Below are 25,713 nucleotides of genomic sequence, written 5' to 3'. Positions count from 1 at the left end.
AATATAATTGCACTCGCCAAATTTCCAACAATAATATACACAGAAAGCACTAAAAGAAATTGGGGTATTTATTCCGAAAAACAAAAGCCTCAGAAAGAACCTATGGCCAAATATGCATAAAGGGCTGTCCTAACATAAGAGGTATAACCTGTTTTTCTCTTTCTCAAGGCAGAATGAGGGTTAATGAGTAGAAGCCACAGGGATGGAAACGTCAACTCAATATTAGGAAAACCTTTCAAGCTCTGTGGCTGCCCAACCTTTGAGCAGGCTGCTCAGGTAGGAAGCTTCTTTCATTGCAGGAGTTCAAGCAGAGACTGGATGCTCATCACCAGTGATGACAAGGAAACTGTTGATTTGTTAGCAATTCCCTCAGCTCCTGATAAACCTTGTGCACACCTGCAGTGATGTCCACTGTACTGCAATACCTTGCTTGTGTATCCCTTGCTTCAGTGGTTCATGTTTATATCTGCTGCATGCTGCCTGGTGCATTAAGTGCTCAGTACATGGTTCCTGTGAATCAAACTTCAGAACCTGATAAATTGAGTTCCAGAATCTGCAAACCTGGAGTTCTGATGGGCTTCCTATAACCTTAAAAGCAAAATATGGGTTTTACAGTCACCTCTTCTACTATCCACAACGAACCTTTAGCAATTTATCTGCTCTTCTTAGGTAAAATTTTAAAGTTTCTTTCAATAAAGGTCTTATACTTTTAAAAAACTTTTTTTTTAAAGGAACTTTAGTTATTGCTTCTGTTTGTTTGTTTGTTTTTTGACGGGGTCTGGCCCTGTCACCTGAGCTGGAGTGGAGTGCAGTGGCAAAGTGGTATTTTTCTTAATTCACATTCTAATTGTTTTTTTCTCATAAGTAGGAAAGTCACAGAGGATTGAATGTTACCTCACACCATCCATCCTTATGAAATATCTTATTACTTTTCACAGTTTACAGTGGATTTTCCTGGAAGATGATTATAATAGATCATACAGATGATTAATAAATAATGGCAGCTTTGCTCTCTTTTTCCAGTTTTTATGTAGAATATTTCTTCTTTCCGTTCTTTGGATTTTGTATGTACAATGTTGACCACGAGAGATGATAAGACATCATTGTCTTATTCCTGACTTTAGTAGGAACACAGCTAATGTTTTATCGTTAGGTTATTTATTTTCTTCTCTGCCACTATGTTCAGTATGGGTTTCCTAGAGTGGGAAAAGTGATTTCCATAAGACTAAGACAGATATTGATGGGTGGGGAAAACACAGCTGCAGAACAAGATTAAGGATGAGACAAGGAGAAAGAGGCTGGCTCCAAATTCCCAGAGAATCTGAGTTTGCACACTTGATAAACCTCTTAGAATTCCACACACTGGCATTTTGCCTCTTTCTAATATATGCATGCAGACAAATTAAAATTGCCCCAAAATATTTAAATGATAATAATTCATGTTTAGAAGCTATATTTAGAAGACTATGTAACCTATATGTCTAGACAAATGGTGTCATCATCCAATCAGATGCTTTCTTCACTTCTATTTTGATCATGGGTTGCATATTTCCAAAGACACTTGTCCAACAGAAAATAGACACAATTGCAGACATCTCTGCTACTGTGTACACTAGTTAGTACAATTTTAGTAACCAAAACCCTCTAAGAATGTCTTTCAAAAGCATATTTTATTTCAATCGGCTACCCATTTGCTTATTTAATAATAAAATTGCATGTAAATCAAAAGGCCAGAAGGATAGACCAACCCTGGGAGACCTATGACTCTAAACCATTGAGGTCAGGCTTGGCTGTTTCTAATTCAACTTGGAAAAGTAAAATTCCATTCTGTCAAAAAGACTTTAAAGGAAAGAGGCCCCACAATATCAGAATGTTGTCATGAACTGGGTCTTCCCAATGTGAATCTTGTAGACTAAGTTCTCTGCACCTTTTAGGATCTAAAGGAAGATTTAACAAACAAAACCTCATTTTTGATTTTGAGTATTTTAATCCTTCATAAATCTGAAGAGAATCAGGAAGACATCTCATCAGCAAAAAATGTATCAATCAATTGATCATCTACTGTTATACAGATACTGTGTTAAAGACTATGCGGTTCCTAGAGAAGAGGAAACCATAATTTCTCCCCTCAAGGAATATTTGATGTGACAGGAATTAAATAAGTATACAATTTAATTAAATAAATTAAATTAAATTGTATACTCTAAAGCGGTATGAATGTCATGAGAAATAGTGCTCTAAACAGACCACTGCCATCCAGCAGAAGTGGAGAAGAATAAGTGCCCAAGTTGAAGAAATGTGAAAAAGGTTATGTTCTGAAAACCACAGGAAGAAGAGTTTGATCCCAATCCTGAGATGAACTTTTTTAAAATTGATTTTTTATTTGAATAGTCAATGGGTTCCCAAAGATAGAAGTCAACAAGTGGTTAATAAGAATAGGCCCATCTGATCTAAGCTTACTTCCTTTTAAAAAATGTGAGTATGAAAATGCCTCCATTTGAAAAAGTTATTAGTCTTCCATGGTTTGTAGGCAAACTAGAGAAATATGAACAAAATGATAGAGTTGATAGATTAAAAAATGACTCATCAACTTTATCCAAAAAGTCAAGGTTATCATGGAAAGTTGTAATCTTAACTCTGACTCTAAGTGGCAGGACAAGGCTGAGTTTTGAAATCAGAAAGAGTTAGGTCTGACTTCCAGCTTCATTGTTTACTACTTGTGTGACTTTGGGCATGCTACTTACCCTAACACTAAATTTTCTCATCTTTAAAATGACAAGGATACTAATACCTTACCTCTTTGAGTCATAAAAATTAGATGCAAATGATGGATTTAGGGCTCTTAAATATAGTAACAAACATTCTTTTCTGGAATAATGTTAGGTTTCATAATCATAATCATTATTATTATAAAATGAAGGGAGGTCTCTAGTGACCTGTCCAGTACTTTTTAAATGTTTGCCTTGGGTGAGGAAAATGAAAGCATGCTTATAAAATTCTAAATTTCATACATGCAGCTAGAAATTTATTTATCTTACATTTTTATGACTTACATTTTGCCCCTATGGTTGAATTTTACGGTTATTTTTGTTTAGCTCCAACTCTTCAATACCAGCTGATTGGTTTCTTTTTAAATCCTTAAGCCTGCCCTCTAATATGTTAGTTCTCCCTCAGAGCCACAGAAAAGTGTCTTGATTTAGTAACATGATACAAGATTATTCCATTTATGGAGATAGGGATGACTCAGAAAACTTGTGGTTGGAGGGTGAGATAGTTTGGATGTTCATCCCCTTCAAATCTCATGTTGAAATGTAATCCCCAGAGTTGGAAGTTGGGCCTAGTGGGAGGTGTCTGGGTCATAGGGGTGGAGGTCACATGAATGATTTGGTGCCCTCCTCACAGTAACGAGTGAATTGTCACTCTATTAGTTATCGTGAGATCTGGTTGTTAAAAAGAGTCTAGCACCTCACTCCTGTCTTTCTCTCTCTTGCTCCCCATCTTGCCATGAGACATGTATGAACCCCCTTCATCTTCTGCCATGAGTAAAAGCTTCCTGAGGCTTCACCAGAAGCTGAGCCAATGCTAATGCCATGTTTGTACAGCCTGTAGAGCCATTAGAAAAATAAACCTCTTTTCCTTATAAGTTACTCAGCCTCAAGTATTCATTTATAGCAACACAAAATGGGCCAATACAGGGGGTAAGAGTATAGAGCTAATAATTCTGTTTTGGTTGCATTACATTTAAGATTTCTAAGAGATACCTATATGGGGTTGTCAAGGAAGCAAATTGGATCTCTTCTCTGGATCTCAGAGGAGTGCTACGTCCTGGAGATATTGATCAAAGATAGAACTGACAGCATGAAGATTGTATGTAAAGTTATAGATGGTGAATATATAAAGTAAGAGGATAGTCTGAGAAGAGTATCAGGAGCCAAGTCCTGAAGAACTCCAACAGTTTGAGGCCAGAGAGAGAGAAAGAGCCTCTAAAAGAGACTGGGAAAAAGTTGCTGGTGAGTTAGCAGGAAAACCAGGAAAGTATGGTATTAAGGAAACTTAATATAGGAAGTATTTTAAGAAGGAAGCTAGGCCAACTCTAAGAGGTCAAGTAAGAATACCTTTGCAAAATTTGAAACTTCTGTGAGTCAAAAGTTAACCAAAGTTAAAAAGTAAGCAGGAGATGGGGAGATGTATTTGCCAATTCTATGACACAGGATAAATATACAGAATATAACAAAGAACATCCAGAAATTTATAAGAAAAGTACAGCAAAGCTATCACCAAAAGGGCCAAACACATAAAGATGCAGTTTATATAAGAATACATATAAATAGTACATAACTAATTTAAAAGAGGTTCAATCTGACAAATCACTGGTAATGCAAATTAAATGATATGGCAATTATGTTTTCACCAACCTAATATATTTTAATCAAGCAAATATTAAAGATTGATAATATTCAACTTTGGTAAGGAGAAGGAGTAGAGGATACTCAATACTTTCACACTTGTAGATGAGAATGCAAATTGTTACAGTGTGCTAGGATGCCAATATTATTGTAAACGTAAAAATTTTAAATGAGCATACCTGTCAATACAGTAATTTCGTTTTTGGTAGCTATCTGAAAGAAATTCTAGCACATGCATCAAGAAATGTGTTCAAGAACATTAAAAACAGTACAACTTGCAATGACAAATAATTGGAAATACATGCCCACTAATAGCAAATAATTAAATAAATTTTAATATGTATTTTTAGTACAGAAGATTATAGAACAGCTAAAACAAATCAGTTAGAGCTATATTTTCCCCAGGGAAAGTATCTTCAAAATGCATTGTTAAAGGATAAAAAACAAGATGTAGAAAAGTACATATAAAATAATCCTATTTACATAAAGTGAGAAAGAGTTATGATATTTCTATGGTTTTTGTGAGTGTTTGTAAATACATTGAAACAATCAGCAGACTAATGTTAACTATTGTCTCTGAGAATAAGGGTAGGATTAGCAGGATAAAAGCTGATACTTATTTTCATTGTTTTGGTTTTATATTTCTGGAATTCATCTGAATTTGCTGATGATCTACTTGTGGGATTTTTAAGAAAAATGCAAAAATTGTCTCAGTTCTGTTAAGTTAGAACAATTGATCAGAAGAATTAATTTTATAATCTGTTAATTCATCAAGAGTTTAAGTTCCTATTACATATCAGACAATATGAAGAGTATTTGCTATATAGCAGTGAATAAAATAGGCAGAATTCCTGTCCTTTGTAAGATTTACCCTCTAGCAGATGCAGGTTTCAACTATTCATATAGGCTACCCTTACTCTTATAAGATTCTCCACTCCTGCAGTAAAACATCACAGATCAACTTCCTGCACTTTTCATGACCTCATGAAGAAATTTATGGAAGACTGTAATCCCAGCACTTTGGGAGGCCAAAGCAGGCAGATCACGAGGTCAGGAGATCGAGACCATCCTGGCTAACATGGTGAAACCCCGTCTCTACTAAAAATACAAAGAAATTAGCCAGGCGTGGTGGCAGGCGCCTGTAGTCCCAGCTACTCGGGAGGCTGAGGCAGGAGGATAGCGTGAACTGGAGAGATGGAGCTTGGAGTGATCTGGGATCGCTCCACTGCACTCCAGCCTGGGCGACAGAGCGAGACTCCGCCTCAAAAAAAAAAAAAAAAAAAAAAAAAAAGAAGTTTGTGGAAGAAAATATGGAGTGTACATCCATATGCCATCTCTAAATTCTCTCTTTGCTTTACAGTCATCCTGCAGATTACCAGACACAGCAGGATTTTAACAACACATCTTATTTGTAAAATAGGCTTTCTTGGGCTGCCCTAGAAACTCCCAAACTCTCTATGAAAAAAGCCATCAACTACTAAACAACTGACTTAGCAAATGTATTACCAGAGCGTACACTGTTTGTAAGTTTTCAACAGCCTGTACTTAGGCAACTGCTAGCTTAAATAGCTAAAACTATTTGGCACCCACACAGAAGTTCTTGTACACACACTTTACGGTTGAATTCTTTCTATGACACTCATGAAGGCATAATAATTAAGAGAGAATGTCAGTTTCTAGGTGTATCCTTTGGGGCCTTTCCACCAGCTGAAACCACAACACCATGCTAGGCTTTAGCTACAAATCTGCCTACACTTGTAGCAAAAATTGGAATTCTTGCTCTGAGCAGCCTCTGAGGCACAGCGTTTATATTTTATAGCAATTCTTATTTTTCTTTTCTTCTTTTCTTACACAGGCAAATGAAAATATCCCCCAATATTCAGCTGCCAGAACAGCTCAATACTAATCATCATCAGAATAATTAAATGCTTGTCTCAGGGCAAAGAAAAAAATGTCATTGGCAATCCAATTTTGCTACAGATGAATGTACTTATCACACATAGCTTTGCATAGCTGAGAACAATTCTAGCCCAGGGTGACCAGAAAAGTCTCAGGGTTTAGAAAGAGGTACCATAACTAGACACTGAACATTCACCTCCAAAGTCACTCCCACCTCCATCCACCTATGTGTCCTTGGGGAAAAAAATCACTGGACCTGTCCATATTCTCTTATATTTCATTTCCTTCCTTGCACTGTTCTATCTGCCTGAATCGGCTTCCCTGCCTTTTCCTCCATGTTTCAAATTCTTAGGAAATACTGTTCTGTGTCCTGTGAAGCCTTCCCTGAGCTTCTTAAGCCAAATCAGCTTCCTTTCCTTTCTACCCCAATTCTAGATCACCCATACGTCCGTTATATCTCATGGTATTACTGTTGTATATTTATGATGGTATGTATTTTAGTTTATCATGTTATTTATGGCCATCTTAGGTTTTCAGGCACTACGTTATTACTCTTCATCCTCATATTAATAAAATTTTTAATACCATTGTGAGTGTTTACTGTATGCCATGCCCTATATGAATATATTATCTCTACTTATCACAAAACCCACATGAGATGAGAATTAACATTATCACAATTTTTTAAAGGTGAGGAAAGTAAAACCATGAAAGACTATGCAGATGGCTAGTAAGAGCGCTGAGAGTCAAGACAAAACCTATTTTACTTTAAAATCCATGCTTTTAACCACTACTCTAAAGTATCACCTTTAAATAATAATAGATAATATTTACTAAAGACTTGTTAAGTGTCAGGCTCTGTACCATGCACTCCACATACACTAGCTAATTTGATTCTCATAAAAACTCTCGGATGTAGATATAGTGATTATTATCTTAAGTTTTTAAAAATGAAATTGAAGTTAATAATGTTTAAACGGCCTGCCCACGGTCACAGAACTCTGGGAACTTGACTCGAATTCAAGTCAGTCTCCCTCCAGAGCCTGAGGTCTTAACCACTACTGTATTCCATGACCAGAGAGTAGAAGCTTTTATAATCTTGGCAAACTCTATGCAGTTTTCAGGGATAACCCCTCTGGAAACAGAAAACTGGAGCATTACCCCTTCTGAGTAATACAAATCAACCAAATTGATGAACTCCCATAGTATACTCACCTTAGTACATGTGTGGATCCGTTAATGGTTGTGGTTGAACAAGGGACAGTCTGGCCCAAAATGGAAGGTCTTCGGTAGCGCTCATCATCACAGCAGAGGATGATGAGGAAGGCACGTCTAAAAGACTTATTCAAGAAGGCGTAGAGAAAAGGGTTCAACCCGGAATTGATATAGCCGAGCCAGAGGAAAGCGGTCCACACCTGCCCAGGGACACTGTAGTCTATGAAAGGATCCACAATATTGGTGACAAAGAATGGTGCCCAGCAGAGGCAGAAGCAGCCCATGATGATGCACAGGGTCTTGGCTGCTTTGGTCTCTGTCCTCATGCGGTGAGTGCTATGCTGGTCTGCCGACTGAGGCCTGCTCTCAGAGGAGGCTCCTGCCCGTTGTAACATCTGGATCTGGTGGGCATGCTCCTTAGCTGTGACATAGATGCGGTAATAGGCCAGCACCATGAGGAGAAATGGGATGTAGAAGGCCACCACAGAGCAGGTGATGGCGTAGGGCTTATTGACCATGAAGACACAGTATGTAGAGTTAGAGTTCTGGTTGAACTTCCTCTTTTCTATCTGAGAGTTGGAGGGAGAGAGGAAATGAGGAAATGAGGTAAAAAAGAAAGAAAAAGTGAAAAAGAAGTGGGAAAAATGGGGAAGAGTGTAAGAAAAGAAAAAGGGAAAATAAGAAAATGGAGGATTGGAAGATAAAAAGAAGGGGAAGAGAACAGGGAAAGAAAATGAGAGAATAAAGGAGTAAAAGGGAAAGGAAAAGAAGAAGAAAATTTATCAGCAAAGCTTTGGTTTTCTTATACGCCTACAACACAAAGAACCTCGATGACAGAAAAGGAACATGATCATATCCCAGGGCTCAGAGAACTTAACTGTACAAGAGGAGCTGAAGGCTCCAGGACAGAAGAGAAATAAAATAGAGACAGAATCATTTATTACATTTACCCAACCAGTAGTGAAATTCTGCCTGTATTCTCCCTTCCCTGTCTTCTTGCACATAACAGACCAGTGTCTCTTAACAGGATGCCTATAGATCAGTAACATTAGAGTCACCCGCAGTATATATTATAAGTGCAGATTCCTGTCCATTCCCTACTGCCACCCCTCCACTTTCATCCCTGGAAGATCTACTGATTCTAAATCTTTGGGCAATGAAGCTCAGATATATGCATTTTAAGCAAGTTTTTTCCAATAATTCTAAAGCTCGTTAATATTTGAGAACCATTGCTCTATACCATCATAAACTTAGCTCTTTGGGGGAATGCCATGGGGCACTTTTCTGGAGTCATTTTTCTACTTATTGAATTCCCTGATGAAGGTTTGTCTTATTTAGATAACACAGAGTAACAGCCTGTGTTATGGTGTAACAGCCTGTGTTTTAGTGTAATAGCCAAGAGGGGCCCTAGGGTTTGGGGGAAAGGAAGGGTAGATATTTTAATGGGAGAAAAGAATATAAAGATTGGATAGGGCAAGGTCATGAGGGACTTTGGAACCCAACCAGAGTGAGAACCTAGACAACACTCAATGCTTCAACTTACTCTCCTCCCAGTCTCTCCTGAACCCACTTCATTTAGGTGTTCACCCTAATCTCTCCATTGACAATGCTCTGGTCAAGGCTATCAATGACCTCTATGTTGCCATTCCTCCTTTTAAATGAGCCATCTACACCTTTGACATAGCTGAATCCTCCATTCTTCTTCTTTTTTCGAATATTTTATTGAACCAAAATACATATAAAGTACATAAAGTATATATACATGTGAATCAATTATTACATAGTAAATATGACTGTGTAATTCTTGTTCAAATCAAACTATAGAATATTATCGACAACCCAGCAGCCTCCCAAATGCCTTCTCCTTGTCATTAATATGCCCAAACACAGCCACTAATCTTTATCATCATAATGTAATTTTATTTGTTTTCCAACTAAGTATCAAGATAATAAAACACACAATCTGTATCTTCTTTAACTTAATATTGTATCACTCACATTATTGCATGTACAAGCAATTTATTCTTTTTCATTGTTGTATACTATTGCATTATAGGAATAAACTACAATATTACATATTTCAATATTGACAGACATTTGAGTCATTTTTGGGTTTGTGCTATTTTGCATAAAACTGTTAGGAATATTCTTGTACAAGCTTGTGTGTGTGTGTGTGTGTGTGTGTGTGTGTGTGTGTATTTTCATCTGTCTTAGGTATATACCCAGGACTGAAATTGCTGTATCATAGCTTGGGTATATACAGCCAAATGGCTCCCAAAGGGACTGTATCAATTTATATTCCCACCATGAGAGCTGGAGAGTTCCAGTTACTCCACATGCTCACCAACATTTGGAATTTATTGTCAGTATGTAGTGGTATCTCATTGTGGATTTGTTGGTGATGTTGGTAAAGTTTATTTGATTACATTAGTAAAATACTCCATGTGTTTTTGACTCTTTCCATTGGTTTAGAGTAGGATTTGTCTTATGTTTTGTTACTGAAAAGTGTCCTGGGCATACATATCCACATAATTATAGTGCATTGACATCACTTCTTTTGGAAACCATGTGAGACTGAGTTTCTGCATCTGTTTCATGATTAGCACTCTGGTTCCTTCAATGGGACGAGAGCACTGCCTTCATAATGTTAAAATATTGCCTACATCTTGTCAGTCCCAATTCTTGCAGCTGTATCTTCAGTTTCAATCCGAGTAAGTTGCCTCAAATTCTCAGTGTGCCCTGTTCTCTGCATCTTTGTTCCCTGTTTACTATGTCCTGGCTATTTCTTTGTAATTTTAAATTAAATCAAATAAACTTGAATCAAATTTAAGTTCATCACAATCTTTCAGTTTCTTATTGCAGTTTTACTGTGCATTTCCTGAGAACTAATAATGTTAATCACTGTTTTGCCCTTTCGATATCCTCTCTTTTGAATTGATTTTTCAGGTATTTTCTCATTTTAAAAATTAACTTGTGACTCTCTTTCTTATTGATTTTTAATATAATAGTTCTTTTATATTCTAGATGTCCTTTGTCAGATTTATGTGTTGCAAATACATCACTCTGTGGCATGGCTTTTCACTCTAGTATCTTGTGATAGAAAGAAGTTCTGAAAGAACCTATACTTTTGGTTAGTACTTTCTGTATCTTGTTTCTGAAATCTTTGTTTACTCCTAAGTATAAAGATACTGGCCAGGCGTGGTGGCTTACACCTGTAATCCCAGCACCTTGCAAGGCTGAGGTAGGCAAATCGCTTGAGGCCAGGAGTTTGAGACCAGCCTGGCCAACAAGGCAAAACACTATCTCTATTAAAAATACAAAAATTAGCCAGGCGTGGTGGGGTGGCTGAGGTCCTAGAATCGCTTGAACCCAGAAGGCAGAGGTTGCAGTGAGCTGAGATCACACCACTGCACTCCAGCCTGGATGACAGAGTAAGGCTCGGTCTCAAAGATATTGTCAAGAGATGTAAAGACCTTCTTTTACATGATCACTTAGCATATCATTATTGTGTTAATTTTTATGTCTTTTTTTTTTTTTTTTTTTTTTTTTAACAGGGTCTTGCTCTGTTGCCCAGGCTGGAGTGCAGTCATGGTCACTACAACCTCTGACTTTCAGGCTCTAGCAGTTCTCCCACCTCAGCTTCCCTAGTAGCTGGGACTACAGGTGTGGGCCACCATGCCCAGTTAATTTTAAAATATTTTTTGTAAAGACAGGGTTTCATTGTGTTGCTCAGACTGGTCTCAAACTCTAGGCTCAAGCTATCAGCCGGTCTCAGCAGCCCAAAGTGCTGGGATTACAGGCATGAGCCACTGTGCCCGACCATTTTTATGGTTAATTCTTCTACCTACCTGAAATTATTTTTTCTGTATGATATGGTATACAAGATATGGATATTCAATTGACCCCTGCAGCATGTATTGAATGGATTATCTTTTCCTAGTTGCACTGTGGTGTAACCTTGGTCACAAATCAGGGGACTGTATATGCATATGGCTCCATGTTTGGATTTCCTATTTGTTCTCTAGAGTTGTCTCTCTCTGCACATATTGTTTTAACTTCTATAACTTCTTAGACATCTGGTTATAAAAGTCTTTGAACTGTGGTCTCTTTTCTTGAAGACTCTTGGATAATCTTTTATCTCAGTATTTCCACAGAAAATTTAAATTAATGTCTCAGTTTCTGTAGAAATCTTCTAGAATTTTGATTGGAGTGAGAGTAAAATGATCAAGGGAAACTGACATCTTTACAATGTTAAGTCTTCGAATTAACTAACATGGTAATTCCTTCCCTTTGTCTTTTTAAGTATATTTCAATAATACTTTTTAATTTTATAATTTTCTTTGTGTCTTACACATCTTTTGTTAGTTTGTTTCTAAGTATTTTATGTTTTTATTCTATTGTAAATGGTACCATGTTAAAATTCTTGTTCCTAATTGTTGCTAATAGGCAGAACTTGGTGAGGCTTTTTATTATAAGCTGGCTGTGTATTCAGCAACTTTGCTAAGTTAGATATCAACTAATATTTCATCTTTACATCCTTTTGAATTTTCTCCAGGAAATACTCATATGATCTGCAAATAATGGCAGTTACAATTTTTTCTCTTTCCAGTCCTAATATCACTTTCTCTTGCTTTATTGAGCTTGATAGGACCTCCCATCTGATTTCGAATAAAACTGAGGGTAGTTGACACCTTGTTGCACTCCCAGTTTTAGGGAATGCACCTTCAATAATTTACTAAGTATGATATTTGCTATAAATTGTATGTCAACAGCCTCTACTTGATTAAGGAAATTACCTTCTATTCTTGGTTGGATAAGATTTTTAAAAAATCATGAGTGGGTATTGAATTTTGTCAAAGCATTTTTGGCAGTAACAAAATGAACATGTGGGTTTTCTCCCCTTTCTTTTACTGATGCAATGAATTACATTGATTGCATTACAATTCCTGGAATAAGTCACATTTATACTGGACCCTGTGACACACTAGTATTTTTCTTAAGGATTGAAGGACTTTTCCACCAACTGTGAACACTGCCTGCTGACAGGTCTTAGTCATCAACCTCTAGAAATAGCTCTTGACTGAAGACAGCTGCTTAACCCAATGTCACTTACACTTCTTGGGATCCATCTGCATCCAGTGTGAATATACATATGCATGAAGATATGAAGAATATACACCTATATGATATACTCACAAACATGCTATTTTATTCCTGTACATATTCAGCATCTTGTTTTATAGACTATTATAAGGTTATCATGTATCATCCTCTTGAATTCATATTTTTATCATCATAAAATATTTCTACATCAAGAAATACTACTTTCTTTAAATTTTATTCTATCACTTATAGCAGTAGAGTAACACCAGCTTTCTTTGAATTATCACTTGCATAGTGTATGTATTTCTATTATTTTATTTTCAATTTTTCTGTCACTTTATTTTTAATGGTGCTCTCTTAAAAGCAGCATATATTTGTATTTTGTTTTAAGGTAGTCTGACAACCTTGTCTTTTAGCATCTATTCTTTAAATAATTAATATTTAATACAATTACAAATTCATTTAGGTTTGTCTATGATCTTACTGTTACCTATTAACCTTTTCTGTTTCTTCTTTCCTTGTTTCCATATTTATTGCTTATTTTCAGAATAATACCTGTTTATATGAACATATTACCTCTCTTTCTATTAGCTTATTGGATATATATTCTTTTATTATCTTTATTTTAGGGGCTACAACTCATTACAGTCTATTTCATACATTTGCCATTTCCTTGGCAATGCAAAGATCCCAAACAGTCCATCTCCATTTACCTGCCCCACACCTGCCTTTTATGCTATTGTTTTCATGCATTTTAATCCTACATATATTTGAAGACCCACAAGACATTAGTGTTATTGTTATTTTAATAGTCAATGTTGTCTTACACTATCCACATATTTATCATTTCCAGTGCTCTGCACTCTGTCCTGTGTTATGGTGCTTCTATCTGGGATTATTTTCTTTTTGACTGAAAAATTCTCATTTTAGTCACAGTATAAAACCTGGTGTGGAAAAATTCCCTTCGTTTTTGTTTGCCTGAAAATCATCTTGTCTTAATATCATCTTAATTTTTAAAGCATATTTTCATTGGGTATGGAATTTCAAGTTGTAGATTTTCACCAAGTCATTCCATTGTCTTCTCACTTCTTTCATTTTATTGCATGGTCAGCTGTAAGTCTTATTTTCCCTGTTAAATTTAATTTATCATTTTTCTCTAATTACTTTTGAGATTTATCAACTTGTCTTTGATTTTCAACAATTTTTAAAAAGAATTTTCTAGATACAGTTTTCTTCTTTATTTAACCTCCTGGGGGTTTGTGGAGTTTCTTGAATCTGTGACTGATGGCTTTTTTCTTTTTGGAAAATTCTTAGGCACTATTTCTACTAATATTAAATCTACCCATTCTCTCTCTCTTCAAATAGAATACTAATTATATGGATGTTAGAACTTTTCTGTATTTTATATATATATATATATGTAACATATATACACACATATACATAAAAGTATGTATATGGACACACACATATATTCTGATATGATACATATATACATATATATCAGAATGGTCTGTAACAAAATTTTATCCATTTATCTCTATGTGCTTCAATCAATATTTTATTACAAGGTTATGGTGTAACATCCTCTTGAATTGATACTTTTATCATTATGAAAAATGATACCATCTAAGTTCCCATTTACTACAGGTGTTCTCAGATATGTCAAATCTACTATTAAATTTATCATTATACTTATTTATTTCAGTGTATTTATTAGTTGCAGTATTTCCATTCAATTCCCCCATCCCTTTTTTTTTTTTTTTTTTTTTTTTTTTTTTTTGAGACTGGGTCTTGCTCTGTCACCCAGGCTGGAGTGCAGTGGCACAATCTCGGCTCACTGCAACCTCTGCCTCATGGGTTCAAGCAATTCTTCTGCCTCAGTATCCTGAGTAGCTGGGACTAAAGGTGCATTCCACCATGCCCAACTAATTTTTGTATTATTAGTAGAGATGGGGTTTCAGCATATTGGCCAGGCTGGTCTTGAACTCCTGACCCTGTGATCTGCCCGCCTCAGCCTCCCAAAGTGCTGGGATTACAGGTATGAGCCACCATACCTGGCCAAAAATTCCCTTTTTTTTTTTTTTTGGTAGATGCTCCTTGTCTAATTACTCCATTATCTAGATTGCCTATGAGACTGTTTCCATTGTCTTTCTATGTTTGTGGTTTTTGGCCATTTAGTCTTGCTTCCAACAAGGTCTGGTGACTTAATTAAAGGACAGACATTATGTATAAAAAAAGTACAGGTACTCTGGATGGTAGTAGCTTTCCCACAACTTGATGTATCCTGGGACCAATTTTAAAGCAAATGCCTTACAACTTCTTTATGGAATATATATCCCTGCTAATGAATCCAGACTATAGATTTTGATCTTCATTATAAGTTTAGTATGTCAAAGCTGGAAGACTCTTAAAGATTAGTATCTAGACAGAGAGATGGTTAATTTTATGTGTTAACTTGACCAGGCATAGGGTACCTACACATTTAGTCAAGCATTATTCTGGGTGTGTCTATGAGGAAATTTTTGGATGAGATTAACTTTTGAATTGGTAGACTGCCAATCACCAGTCACCTGCCACCAGTGCAGGTGAACCTCATGCAATCCACTGAAGGCTTGAATAGCAGGGAACTCATGCTGCCTTACTGCCTTCAAGCTGTGATATCAGTGTTTTCCTGCCTTTGGACTCAAACTAAAACATTGGCTCTGCTGGGGCTCTAGTGTCCCTGCATTTGGACAGGAACTATACTATCGGCTCTCCTGGGACTCTAGCTTGCTGACTGCAGATCTTGGTACTGGTAAACCTCCATAATCACATGAGCCAATTCCTTACATTATCTCTCTGTTTCTCTCTCTCTCTCTCTCTCTACACACACACACAAACACACACACACAGAGACACACACACCCACCCATTAGTTATGTTTATCTGGAGAACCCATACACAGGGATTGGAATAATGCCTGGCAGATGTTGCATGGCCTCCTAGATCCCTGGTAGACCTTCTTCTCCATTGAGAACGAATGGATCTTCTCATCACAGTGCTTCACCAAGTAAGATAGTTCAGAGCTGGGCTCAGGGCTTAGTTCTCTCACCTTCTAGCCTGGAGGTCTCTTCATTCCCCAGCAGCCTCTACCCACATGATATATTTTCTTTAGGTCCATGTCAGCTGATATGGTTTGGCTGTGTCCCCACCCAAATCTCATCTTGAATTGTAGCTCCCATAATTCTTACGTGTTGTGGGAGGGACATGGTGGGAGATAATTGAATTAGGGGGTGGTTTCCCCCATACTTTTCTCGTGGTAGTGAATACGTCTCACGAGATCTGATGGTTTTATAATAGGAAACCCCCTTTGCTTGGCTCTCATTCTGTCTCGTCTGCAGCCGTGTAAGATGTGCCTTTTGCCTTCCACCGTGATTGTGAGGCTTCCCCCGGCATGTGGAACTGTGGGTCCATTAAGCCTCTTTTTCTTTATAAATGACCCAATCTGGGGTTTGTCTTTATCAGCAGTGTAAAAATGGACTAGTACATCAGCCTTATAGACTCTCCACATAAAATGGAATAAAGACCTTTTGGGGCAAATGGCATGCCTCAAGCCCTGGAGTCTAAGCTTGGAATACTTGTCCAGTTATTTACAAGCTGTGTGACATTGGGCATGTTACTTAACCCTAACCTACATAAGCTTGTGAGCCTGGGTTTTCTCATCTGAGAAATGGGGGAAATAACTATAATTTCCACACAAGGAGGTTTTCAAGATTGTATATAAAGTATTTAGCATACTCTGGCATACAGCTATGTTAAAGAAAAAATTATTCATGACATTTGTTAAAGCAGTAAAGCAGACTTTATTCAGGACTATCAACATAGGTTATAGCGACTACTGTGATGGGGTTTTGTAGTAGAAGAGAGAGATTGAAATAGAACAAGGGAAAGTGGAAATTTATGGTGAGTGGGGGTCAGTGGATGGAAAATTACCAATAGGAAACATCAGGAGTAAGAGAGGATTCTGGCTAAACAAACCTAGCAGGGCTCTTGCCGAAGACAGGCCAAGGTGATCATAAACCACCCGGGAGATGGTGGAGGATGAAGAACCCAATCAAATATCGAGGGTGAGGGATTCTGGCTAAACCAACTTAGCAAGATTCTTGTGAAAATTGGGCTATGTAAAAACACACATAGAAGTCCAAAAGTCAAGACCTAGATGGGACAAGGATTCAGAAAAGTCTGACTAAAGTTGGGTTAAGGAGAGGATTTTTGTCAGTATGCATTCAAAAGTGTGAGCTTTTTTTTTTTTTAATTAAATTATCACCCAGACCACTATCAGATTCTTAGAATACTCAATCTAATATTATTTATTTATTTAGGAATCCCATGCAAAGTTGATCAGACAGTAAACCAGTGGAGTCTGTGTGGATACTCACCAAATCAATTATGCCAATGTTATTCCAGCCTTGCATTATAGGGAGAAAAGAAATAAACGTGGGGATGACCCAGCAGCCTCCCAGCATTAATGCAATGCGCAGAGGGGTCATCTTGTTCCTATAGACCAAAGGCTGGCAACAGATGGCGTAATACCTGGAGAGAGAATAGAGGGCAGAGCATAGGAATGGGCAAGGAGGAATGGGAGGGAGAGAGGAGAATATATGAGAGAGAAGAGGGGAGGAAGAGGGGATGGAGCAAGGGATAGAGAAGAGCAAACATTGAGGAGAAGAGTTGAAGGGAAAGTAGAGAATAAAATAAGGAAAGAAGAAAAGAAAGAATAAAGGGTAAAAAGAGGAGAGCAAGTGGCAGACGAAGAGAAAAAGAAGGAAGAGAAAAGGGAGAAAAGAAGAGAGGAAAGGAAAAGTGATTATATGATACAATACTATATACAGACCTGTGAGTTTCTGTTAATAATAATATCAGTATATGCTTTGGATCACATCTGAGAATCATTGCCTACAGTTGGCCCCCCAGTCATCTCCATCTCCCAATATCTGGAGGAGCGCCACACACACCAGAAGGTCTTTTCTATCTCTGGCACTGTTCAACACTATCCCGATGCCTGTGCATTGAGGAGCTTCTGCCCAGCCCTCTGGGACGCAGTGTCCAGGCAACTGTAATCTATTTGATTAGAACTTGAGGTGACCCAGGCATCCTCTACATCTGGGGTCTAACCACTGTATCTCAGATTTGTCCCCTTACCCTTGATCACCTGCCTACATGGAAGTGGAGCTCTAAGTCAGGGATTTTTTTTTTTTTTTTAATTGTGGTTCAAGGATTCCCTTCCATCCCCTCCTCCCTGCCACGCTGAATCAAACTCACCTGAGGAGGTCTTTTTAAAATGCAGATCCCAAGGATCTCCTGAATCAGAGCCTGTTGGTGAACAACCTGGAGCTTGCATGTTGACAAGTGTGAGTTATTACTGCTCTTTGCTAAGGATACTAAGTTTCCCCTTCCAAATGTGTACACTTCTTGGCCTCCTTATGGCTGGGTAGGACCAAGTGACTGGTCCTGACCAATGAATCATGAACATAATTGACATGCATCATGTTTGGGACAAATATTTAACTGTTTCTGGGATACTAAGAATGTAAAATTTTGAATATTTCCTGCTCCATCATTTCCTATCTACTGGATGAGACCACCCCACTTTCATTTATTAGGGTCTGACCTCTCTCATGGGACTCACTGCTCACTCTCTTTTGATTCCATTTCTGCCTATGATACTAGCTTTCTTCCTGCCTCCAGACAGAGGTACAACCTGCCCATTCAACAGTCTGGCCTCTAACGTCTAGACCGTTCCTGCATGTTATTCTGGCCTTGGAGATCACCTCTTCCATGCCCAGGCATGGCATGGGATTTCACAACAGGCAGAATGCTACAGTAGATCTATCATTTATTTCTCTTTGGGAGAGTACAAAATATAAATGCAAAAAAAGCCTGGAGGCTAAGTCTATTCTTTAAGGTTTTATACCTTTTAATGATGAACCACCCCCATATACCTCTCATTTTATGCAGTTCACTTTGTTAATTTTTCCCACCTCTTCTTTTCTTTTCTTAATTCAAAGCATCACTAACATAACAATGGCTATATTCTTTGAAGAGGTGGTAGTAGGGTGGGTTGAGAGAGAGGGTGGAATGAGGAGAGCCCAGCGTTGGAGCATGAGGAGCAGGTGTCTCAGGAGCAGTGAGAGGAGAAATATCCCCTTTCCTACAAGGCATTGAGGAGCAGCTGACTGCATTGTGCCAAGAGCTCCTTGTAGCTGGCAAGTTTGGTGGGGTGTCCAGATGTGGGCCAGAGTGCAAGAAACAACAGATCAAAGAATGGGAGAGTGGCTTGCTCAGAAAAACCATTGTCTCCAGTATAATTCTGACATGGCCACAAAATCAAACTAAAGATAACTCGATCGTTGAAAGAATCATGATTAGCTGGATTCACTCCATACTGTTGGCTTACAAGAAAGCCAAATTATAATCGAGTAGCAAATTTTTCTGAATGGTGATATTCATAATCATCAGAGGTTTATTATTAACATACAATTAATGATGAATTTGAAGTGGATGAAATATACTCTTTTTTTCTCAAATTTTGTTTCCTTCTTGATTTCCTGTTAGGGGGCAAGTTTCTTTCCATTTAACATCCTTCCTCCTTTCTCTTGTTATTAGCACTTCAAATCCTTCGGGAGTTATCTCTTTGCTGTTGCTATAGTATTGTTGGGAAAACAAATGATGGGGCTCTGACTTTTCTAGCCTAGGAGTGACCCGATCAGACTTTCTCCTGGGACTCAATGTCCTGCAGAGGGATGCAAGGTGGGTAAGTTAGCAGAGGGCCCTTTATCCCAGCAGTAGCCCCCTGGCAGGGCTGGGATTCATTCCTCTTCCAAAAGATATGTTGGAGTACGAACTCCCAGTAACCTTGGAATGTGACCTTATTTAGACACAGGGTTTTATAAGAGCCAATCAAATTAAAATGAGGTCTTCAGGGTGATCCTGAATCCAATGTGACTGATGTCCTTATGAAAATAAAAATTTTGACACAGAAACTGATATGCACAGTAGGAAGGTGGCCATGAGAAGATGGAACATTAAAGTGATGCGTCCATAAGCCAAAGAACACGTAAAGTTGCCAGCAACCAGCAGAAGCCAGATAGAGGCAAGAAAGGATCCTTCCCCTCCATGTTCCAGAGGGATAATGGCCCTATTGATACCTTTATTTCAGACTTCTAGCCTTTAGAACAGTGAGACAATAAGTGTGTATTGTTCTAAGCCATCCAGTTTGTGGTACCTGTTATGACAGCTTTAGCAAACTAATACAGTTGGCTAACAACAATCTGTTGCTTGCAAGCAAAGGATCCTGCCTCACACAGAGCAGTTAAACTGGCTTGAATGCCAGATATATCTTTCATAGTATATATTTTTTCTAAGTAAAAATATCTTTTGTTTCATTCAATATACTTTCAGAACATAGCTCAAGTTTTGGCATCCTTTCTTCTATTATCCCAAAAAGGCAATAGAGGGATAAATGAAGAATGAATTCTGCTCTATTGTTGTTGTGTAATCAATATAATTTTTGAGGTTTAGAGCTAGGTGCTGAGATGTTGCCAAGAGCAGATTTCAGAAATTTTGGTTGGATCTCCAGTGTCACAAAAATCCAAAAGTTCAAAAACACAAGGCCAAACTAAGTATCCTGTAGGGCACTATTCACCACAACCAAGGTATGGAACCAACCTAAGCATTTATCAGTGGATAAATTAATATAGAAAATGTGGTATATACACATGATGGAGTATTATTCTGCCATAAAACAAATAAAATCCTGTCATTTCCAGCAGCATGGATGGAACTGGAGGACACTACGTTAAGTGAATAAGCCAGGCACAGAAGGACAAATATTGCATGTTGTCACTCACGTGAGGGAGCTAAGAAAATTGATCTCATGGAGGTAAAGCACAGAATGATGGTTACCACAGGCTGGGAGGGGTAGTATGTAGGGGGAGTATGAAGACGGGTCAGTGAATGCATACAAAAATACAATTAGATAGTGGGAATAAGATCTAGTATTTGGGCAGTATAATTGGGTGACTGTAGTTAACATTCATGTATTGTATCTTTCAAAATAGCTAGAGGAGTAGATTTGGAATGCTCTCAACACAAAGAAATGATAAATGTTTGAGGTGATGGATACCCCAGCTATCCTGATTTGATCACTACACATTGTATGCTTGTATCAAAATATCACATGTACCCCATAAGTATGTAAACTATCATGTAACCATAAAATTTAAAATCTTTTACATAAATAAATAATATCATCCAGGATAAAAAGTACATTTGAGAAAACAGAGTGTCTTATCTGAGAAAATTATTTGATTTCCATAAATGGATGTGGATGTTTAGAGGGTTATGTTGGGAAAATAATAGAATTTACAGAAGAGGGCTTTAGAATGCATGGTTATATTGGTGCTCATAAAATTTTTACGAAAGCCTTTCTTTCTAAATCTAGCTTGGCCAGGGCTACTGCCAGTTTCCCTTGACATAATGAACATCTCATGAACAATAATATTGTCCTACATTCTGCTGTCCAAATGTTCTATGCTTTACTTTGCTTTACCCTAGATTTCTAGGAGCTGCTGCTACATAGAATTAAATAGTGGTAACAGGCTTCCTTTTAAAATTCAGCTTAAAGGAGGATACTGTGAATGTAGTACACATTTTACCAATCTCTTACACATTTTTTAACTTGAGACAGAATCTTGTTCTGTTGCCCAGGCTGTTGTGCTTATGTGATCTTGGCTCACTGCAACCTCCGCCTCCCGGGCTCAATTGATTCTCCTGCCTAGCTTCCTGAATAGCTGGGACTATAGGTGTGCACCACCACACCCAGCTAATTTTTGTATTTTTAGCAGGGACAGGGTTTCACCATGTTGGCTAGGCTTGTCTCGAATTCCCGGCCTCAAGTGATCCACCTGCCTTGGCCTCCCAAAGTGCTGTGATTACAGATGTGAGCCACCACACCTGGTCCCCTTACACATTTTACATATATAGTCAGTTCCCTGGAAAACGCATGCCAGAAATAAAGTGCCTGGACAGCCAGTCCATCCCGTAGGGGGCTATGGTGGAATACATAGAAACACACCTAAACACAGATGTAGAAAGTTGCTCTTGTAGGATCTGGAGTGGTTAGGCAAGGGTAGGAAGAATCCTTTATCTCCTTTTTAAAAATTTTCAATAAGTAAAGGGAGAAAGGGGGAAAAAGTATTTTATTTTACTTAAATTTAAATTAGGTTAGGTAAATTGTTAGTGACAGGTGAGCATATGAATAAGAAAAATACTGAATTATGTCTAGGTATATGTTTTACTTGCTTTTTGACCTCTGCATCTTCTTCAATCTGGTCCTCTGTCTTACAGTAAACATAATTTGATTTTTGAGTGGGATTGAGTATAGAATATAAGGTTCTTATTTGGAGCTCAAATTCCAGCATCTACTTTACTTTATGTGCTCAATATTCACACCAAGGCCTGGCACCCTTGAGGCAGCAGCCCTAAATAAGTCACCTCATATCCTTCCAATGTCTTTCTGATCTTTGCTTTCAAGCGAAAAATCTAGAAAAGTAAACATCCTCTGAAGGCCAGACTCAAGAATGCAAATTAAGTAGGTGAAAACAAACACCACTGAATAAAGGGATTAATAAAAATTGAGTTCTAGTGTTAACTAATGGTGCTTCCTTAAAATTTTGATATTTGTCTGTAGATAAGACTTGACAGAAACCTGATAACTTGACTTTCATATATTGTGGCTGATTTTCAATTCCTGTATTTGGATTATAATGTCCCTGTTAATAACAGAAAGAAAACTGACCTGTCATGAACTACTCCTGCAACACATAAACACCACCACTAGACAGAATTAGCTAATTAAATTTGCAAGTTCTTTGGAGGGAGGTAAGGCAAAATGCACTGGATGATTTGATAATAATAGCTACTATTTATTTACTAACCAAGGGCTCTGCCCATTTGATCTCATTTAATCCTCACAACTATTACATTGGTGCAAAAGTAATGGTGGTTTTTGCATTCAAGAATAATGGCAAAAACCGTGATTATTTTACACCAACCTAACACTTTTGACACAGGAACTATAAATATATCCATTTCACAGATGAGGAAAGGGAAGCACAGGAGTGTTCGAAATTTGCCCAGTCTCACAGGTGGTAAGAACTGAGCTGGCATCTAGCCCAGGCAGCCTGACTCAAGAGCCAGGACATAAACCTCCTATCATTTCACTCAACTGCCTCTTCCATTGAAAAGGCACTTTGGAAACAATCAAAACATGAAAATACTGAATCTCAGAACTTGAAGGATGCTGAGAATCATGAAATCCTCAAGTCCTCTGATACGGTTTGGTTGTGTACCCCCCCAAATCTCATCTTGGATTGTGGCTCCCACAATTCCCATGTGTTGTGGGAGGGACCCAGTGGGAGGTGGCTGAATCATGGGGGTGAGTCTTTCCTGTGTTGTTCTCATGATGGTGAATGGGTCTCACAAGAGCTAATGGTTTTATAAAGGGAATTTCCCAGCACATTCACTCTTCTCTAGTCTGCTGCCATGTGAGACATGGCTTTCACCTACCATGAATGTGAGGCTTCCCCATCCACATTGAACTGTGAGTCCATTGAACCTCTATCTTTTGTAAATTGCCCAGTCTTGGGTATGTCTTTATCAGCAGCATGAAAATGGACTAATATGGTAAATTGGTACCAGGAGTGGGGTGATAATGAAAAGATATCCGAAAATGTGAAAGTGATTTTGGAACTGAGTAACAGGCAGACGTCGGAACAGTTTGGAGGGCTCAAAAGAAGACAGGAAGATGTGAGAAAGTTTGGAACTTTCTTAAGACGTCTTGAATGGCTTTGACTGAAATGCTGATAATGATATAGAGAGCAAAATCCAGGCTGAGGTGGTCTCAGATACAGACAAGAAACTTACTGGGAACTGGAGCAAAGGTGGCTCTTGTTATGATTTAGCAAAGAGACTGGTGGCATTTTACCGTTGCCTTAGAGATTTGTGGAACTTTGAACTTGAGAGAGATGATTTCCGGTATCTGGTGGAAGAAATTTCTAAGCAGCAAAGCATTCAAGAGGTGAATTGGGTGCTGTTAAAAGAGTTTAGTTTTATAAGGAAAGCAGAGCATAACATTTTGGAAAATTTGCAACCTGACAATGCAATAGAAAAGAAAATCCCATTTTCTGAAGAGAAATTCAAGCTGGCTGCAGAAATTTGCATAAGTAACAAGAAGCTTAATGTTAATCCCCAAGACAATGGGGAAAAGTCTCCAGGTCATGTTAAAGGTCTGCACGGCAGCTCTTCCTATCATAGGTCTGGAAGTCTAAGAGAAAAAAAATGGTTTTGTGAGCCAGGCCCAGGGTCTCTGTGCTGTGTGCAGCCTAGGGACTTGGTGCCATGTGTCCCAGCCACTCCAGGCATGGCTGAAAGGGGCCAACATAGAGCTCAGGCCATGGCTTCAGAGGGCGCTTCCATGGGTTGTTAAGCCTGCGAATGCACAGAAGTCAAGAATTAAGGTTTGGAAACCTCCACCTAGATTACAGAGGATGTATGGAAATAACTGGATGCCCAGGCAGACGTTTGCTGCAAAGGCAGGGCCTTCATAGAGAACCTCTGCTAGAGCACTGCAGATGGTAAAAGTCAGGTTGGAGCCCCTGTGCAGAGTCCCTACTGGGGCTCCACCTAGTAGTACTGTGAGAAGAGGGCTACCATCCCCAGACCCCAAAATTGTAGACCTACCAACAGCTTGCACCATGCACCTTGAAAAGCCACAGACACTCAATGCCAGCCTGTGAAAGCAGATGGGAGGGAGGTCTGTACCTTGCAAAGCCACAGGAGTGGAGTTGCCCAAGACCATGGAAACCTACCTCTTGCATCAACATGACCTGGATGTGAGACATGGATTCAAAAGAGATCATTTCGGAGCTTTAAGATTGTACTGCCCTGCTGGATTTCAGACTTGCATGGGGCTTGTAGCCCCTTTGTTTTGGTCAATTTCTTCCATTTGGAATGACTGTATTTACCTAATGCCTGTACCCTCATTGTATCTAGAAAGTAATTAACTTGCTTTTGATTTTACAGGCTCATAGACAGAAGGGACTTGCCTTGTCTCAGAGGAGACATTGGACTGTGGACTTCTGATTTAATACTGAAATGAGTTAAGACTTTTGAGGAACTGTTGGGAAGGCATTATTGGTTTTAAAATGTGAGGACATGAGATTTGGGAGAAGCCAGGAGTGGAAGGATATGGTTTGGCTGTGTCCCCACTCAAACCTCATCTTGTATTGTGACTTCCACCATTCCCATGTGTTGTCGGAGGAACCCAGTTGGAGGTGGTTTAATCACTGGGTGGGTGTTCCCCATGCTGTTCTCATGATGGTGAGTGGGTTTCAAAATATCTGATGGTTTTATAAAGGGGAATTTCTCTGTACAAGCTCTCTTCTATTGTCTGCCACCATGTGAGGTGTGCCTTTCCCCTTCTTCCATGATTGTGAGACCTCCCAGTCATGTGGAATTGTGAGTACATTAAACCTCTTTCTTTTGCAAATTGCCCAGTCTTCCATCTGTCTTTACCAGCGGTGTGAAAATGGGCTAATACATCCCCTCTAAAATGAAGTGTGTACCCAAACCTGCTTAATTTTTCTAGGGATTTGGAATTCACCAGGTCCTACTGCAGTACATTCTAAACTTAAGGGCATGCTAAAGTTAAGAAGGTTTCCTCTAAAAATCAATTTTTGGTAACTTCCAGTTTTTCCCTCTGGCTTAATTTAAATTTCTATCTAATTCTTTTTCTGCATAGTGCTTCTACAGACATCTAAAGAGAGCTTTGTGACTTTGCTCACCAGAAGACATTTGACAATGTCTAGAGACTTTGTTGTTGTTGTCGCCACAATTGGGAAGGAAATGCTACTGGCATCCAGTGGGTAGAGGTCAGGAATTCTGCTCAACATCCTACAGTGCACCAATAACAATACCGGTCTATGTCAGTAGTGCTGAGATTGAGGACCCCTGGTTTAGATAAGGGGATTTTCACCAATAGCAGGAG

At 38.4% G+C, this 25,713-nt stretch overlaps 1 protein-coding gene across 1 annotated transcript in view; it reads right to left on the bottom strand.

Annotated features, from left to right (window-relative positions):
* Nucleotides 1-25,713, bottom strand: part of HTR4 (5-hydroxytryptamine receptor 4) — a 230,517-nt gene that overhangs the window by 15,790 nt on the left and 189,014 nt on the right. Inside the window, 2 exon segments of the mRNA XM_023227080.2 lie at nucleotides 7,521-8,089; nucleotides 17,045-17,198. Coding sequence (XP_023082848.2) covers nucleotides 7,521-8,089; nucleotides 17,045-17,198 — 723 coding nt within the window.

This window comes from Piliocolobus tephrosceles, chromosome 4 (assembly GCF_002776525.5).
Source record: "Piliocolobus tephrosceles isolate RC106 chromosome 4, ASM277652v3, whole genome shotgun sequence".
NCBI lineage: Eukaryota > Metazoa > Chordata > Mammalia > Primates > Cercopithecidae > Piliocolobus > Piliocolobus tephrosceles.
Note: the sequence above shows the minus strand (reverse complement) of the source record. Positions and strands in the feature narration are given on the sequence as shown.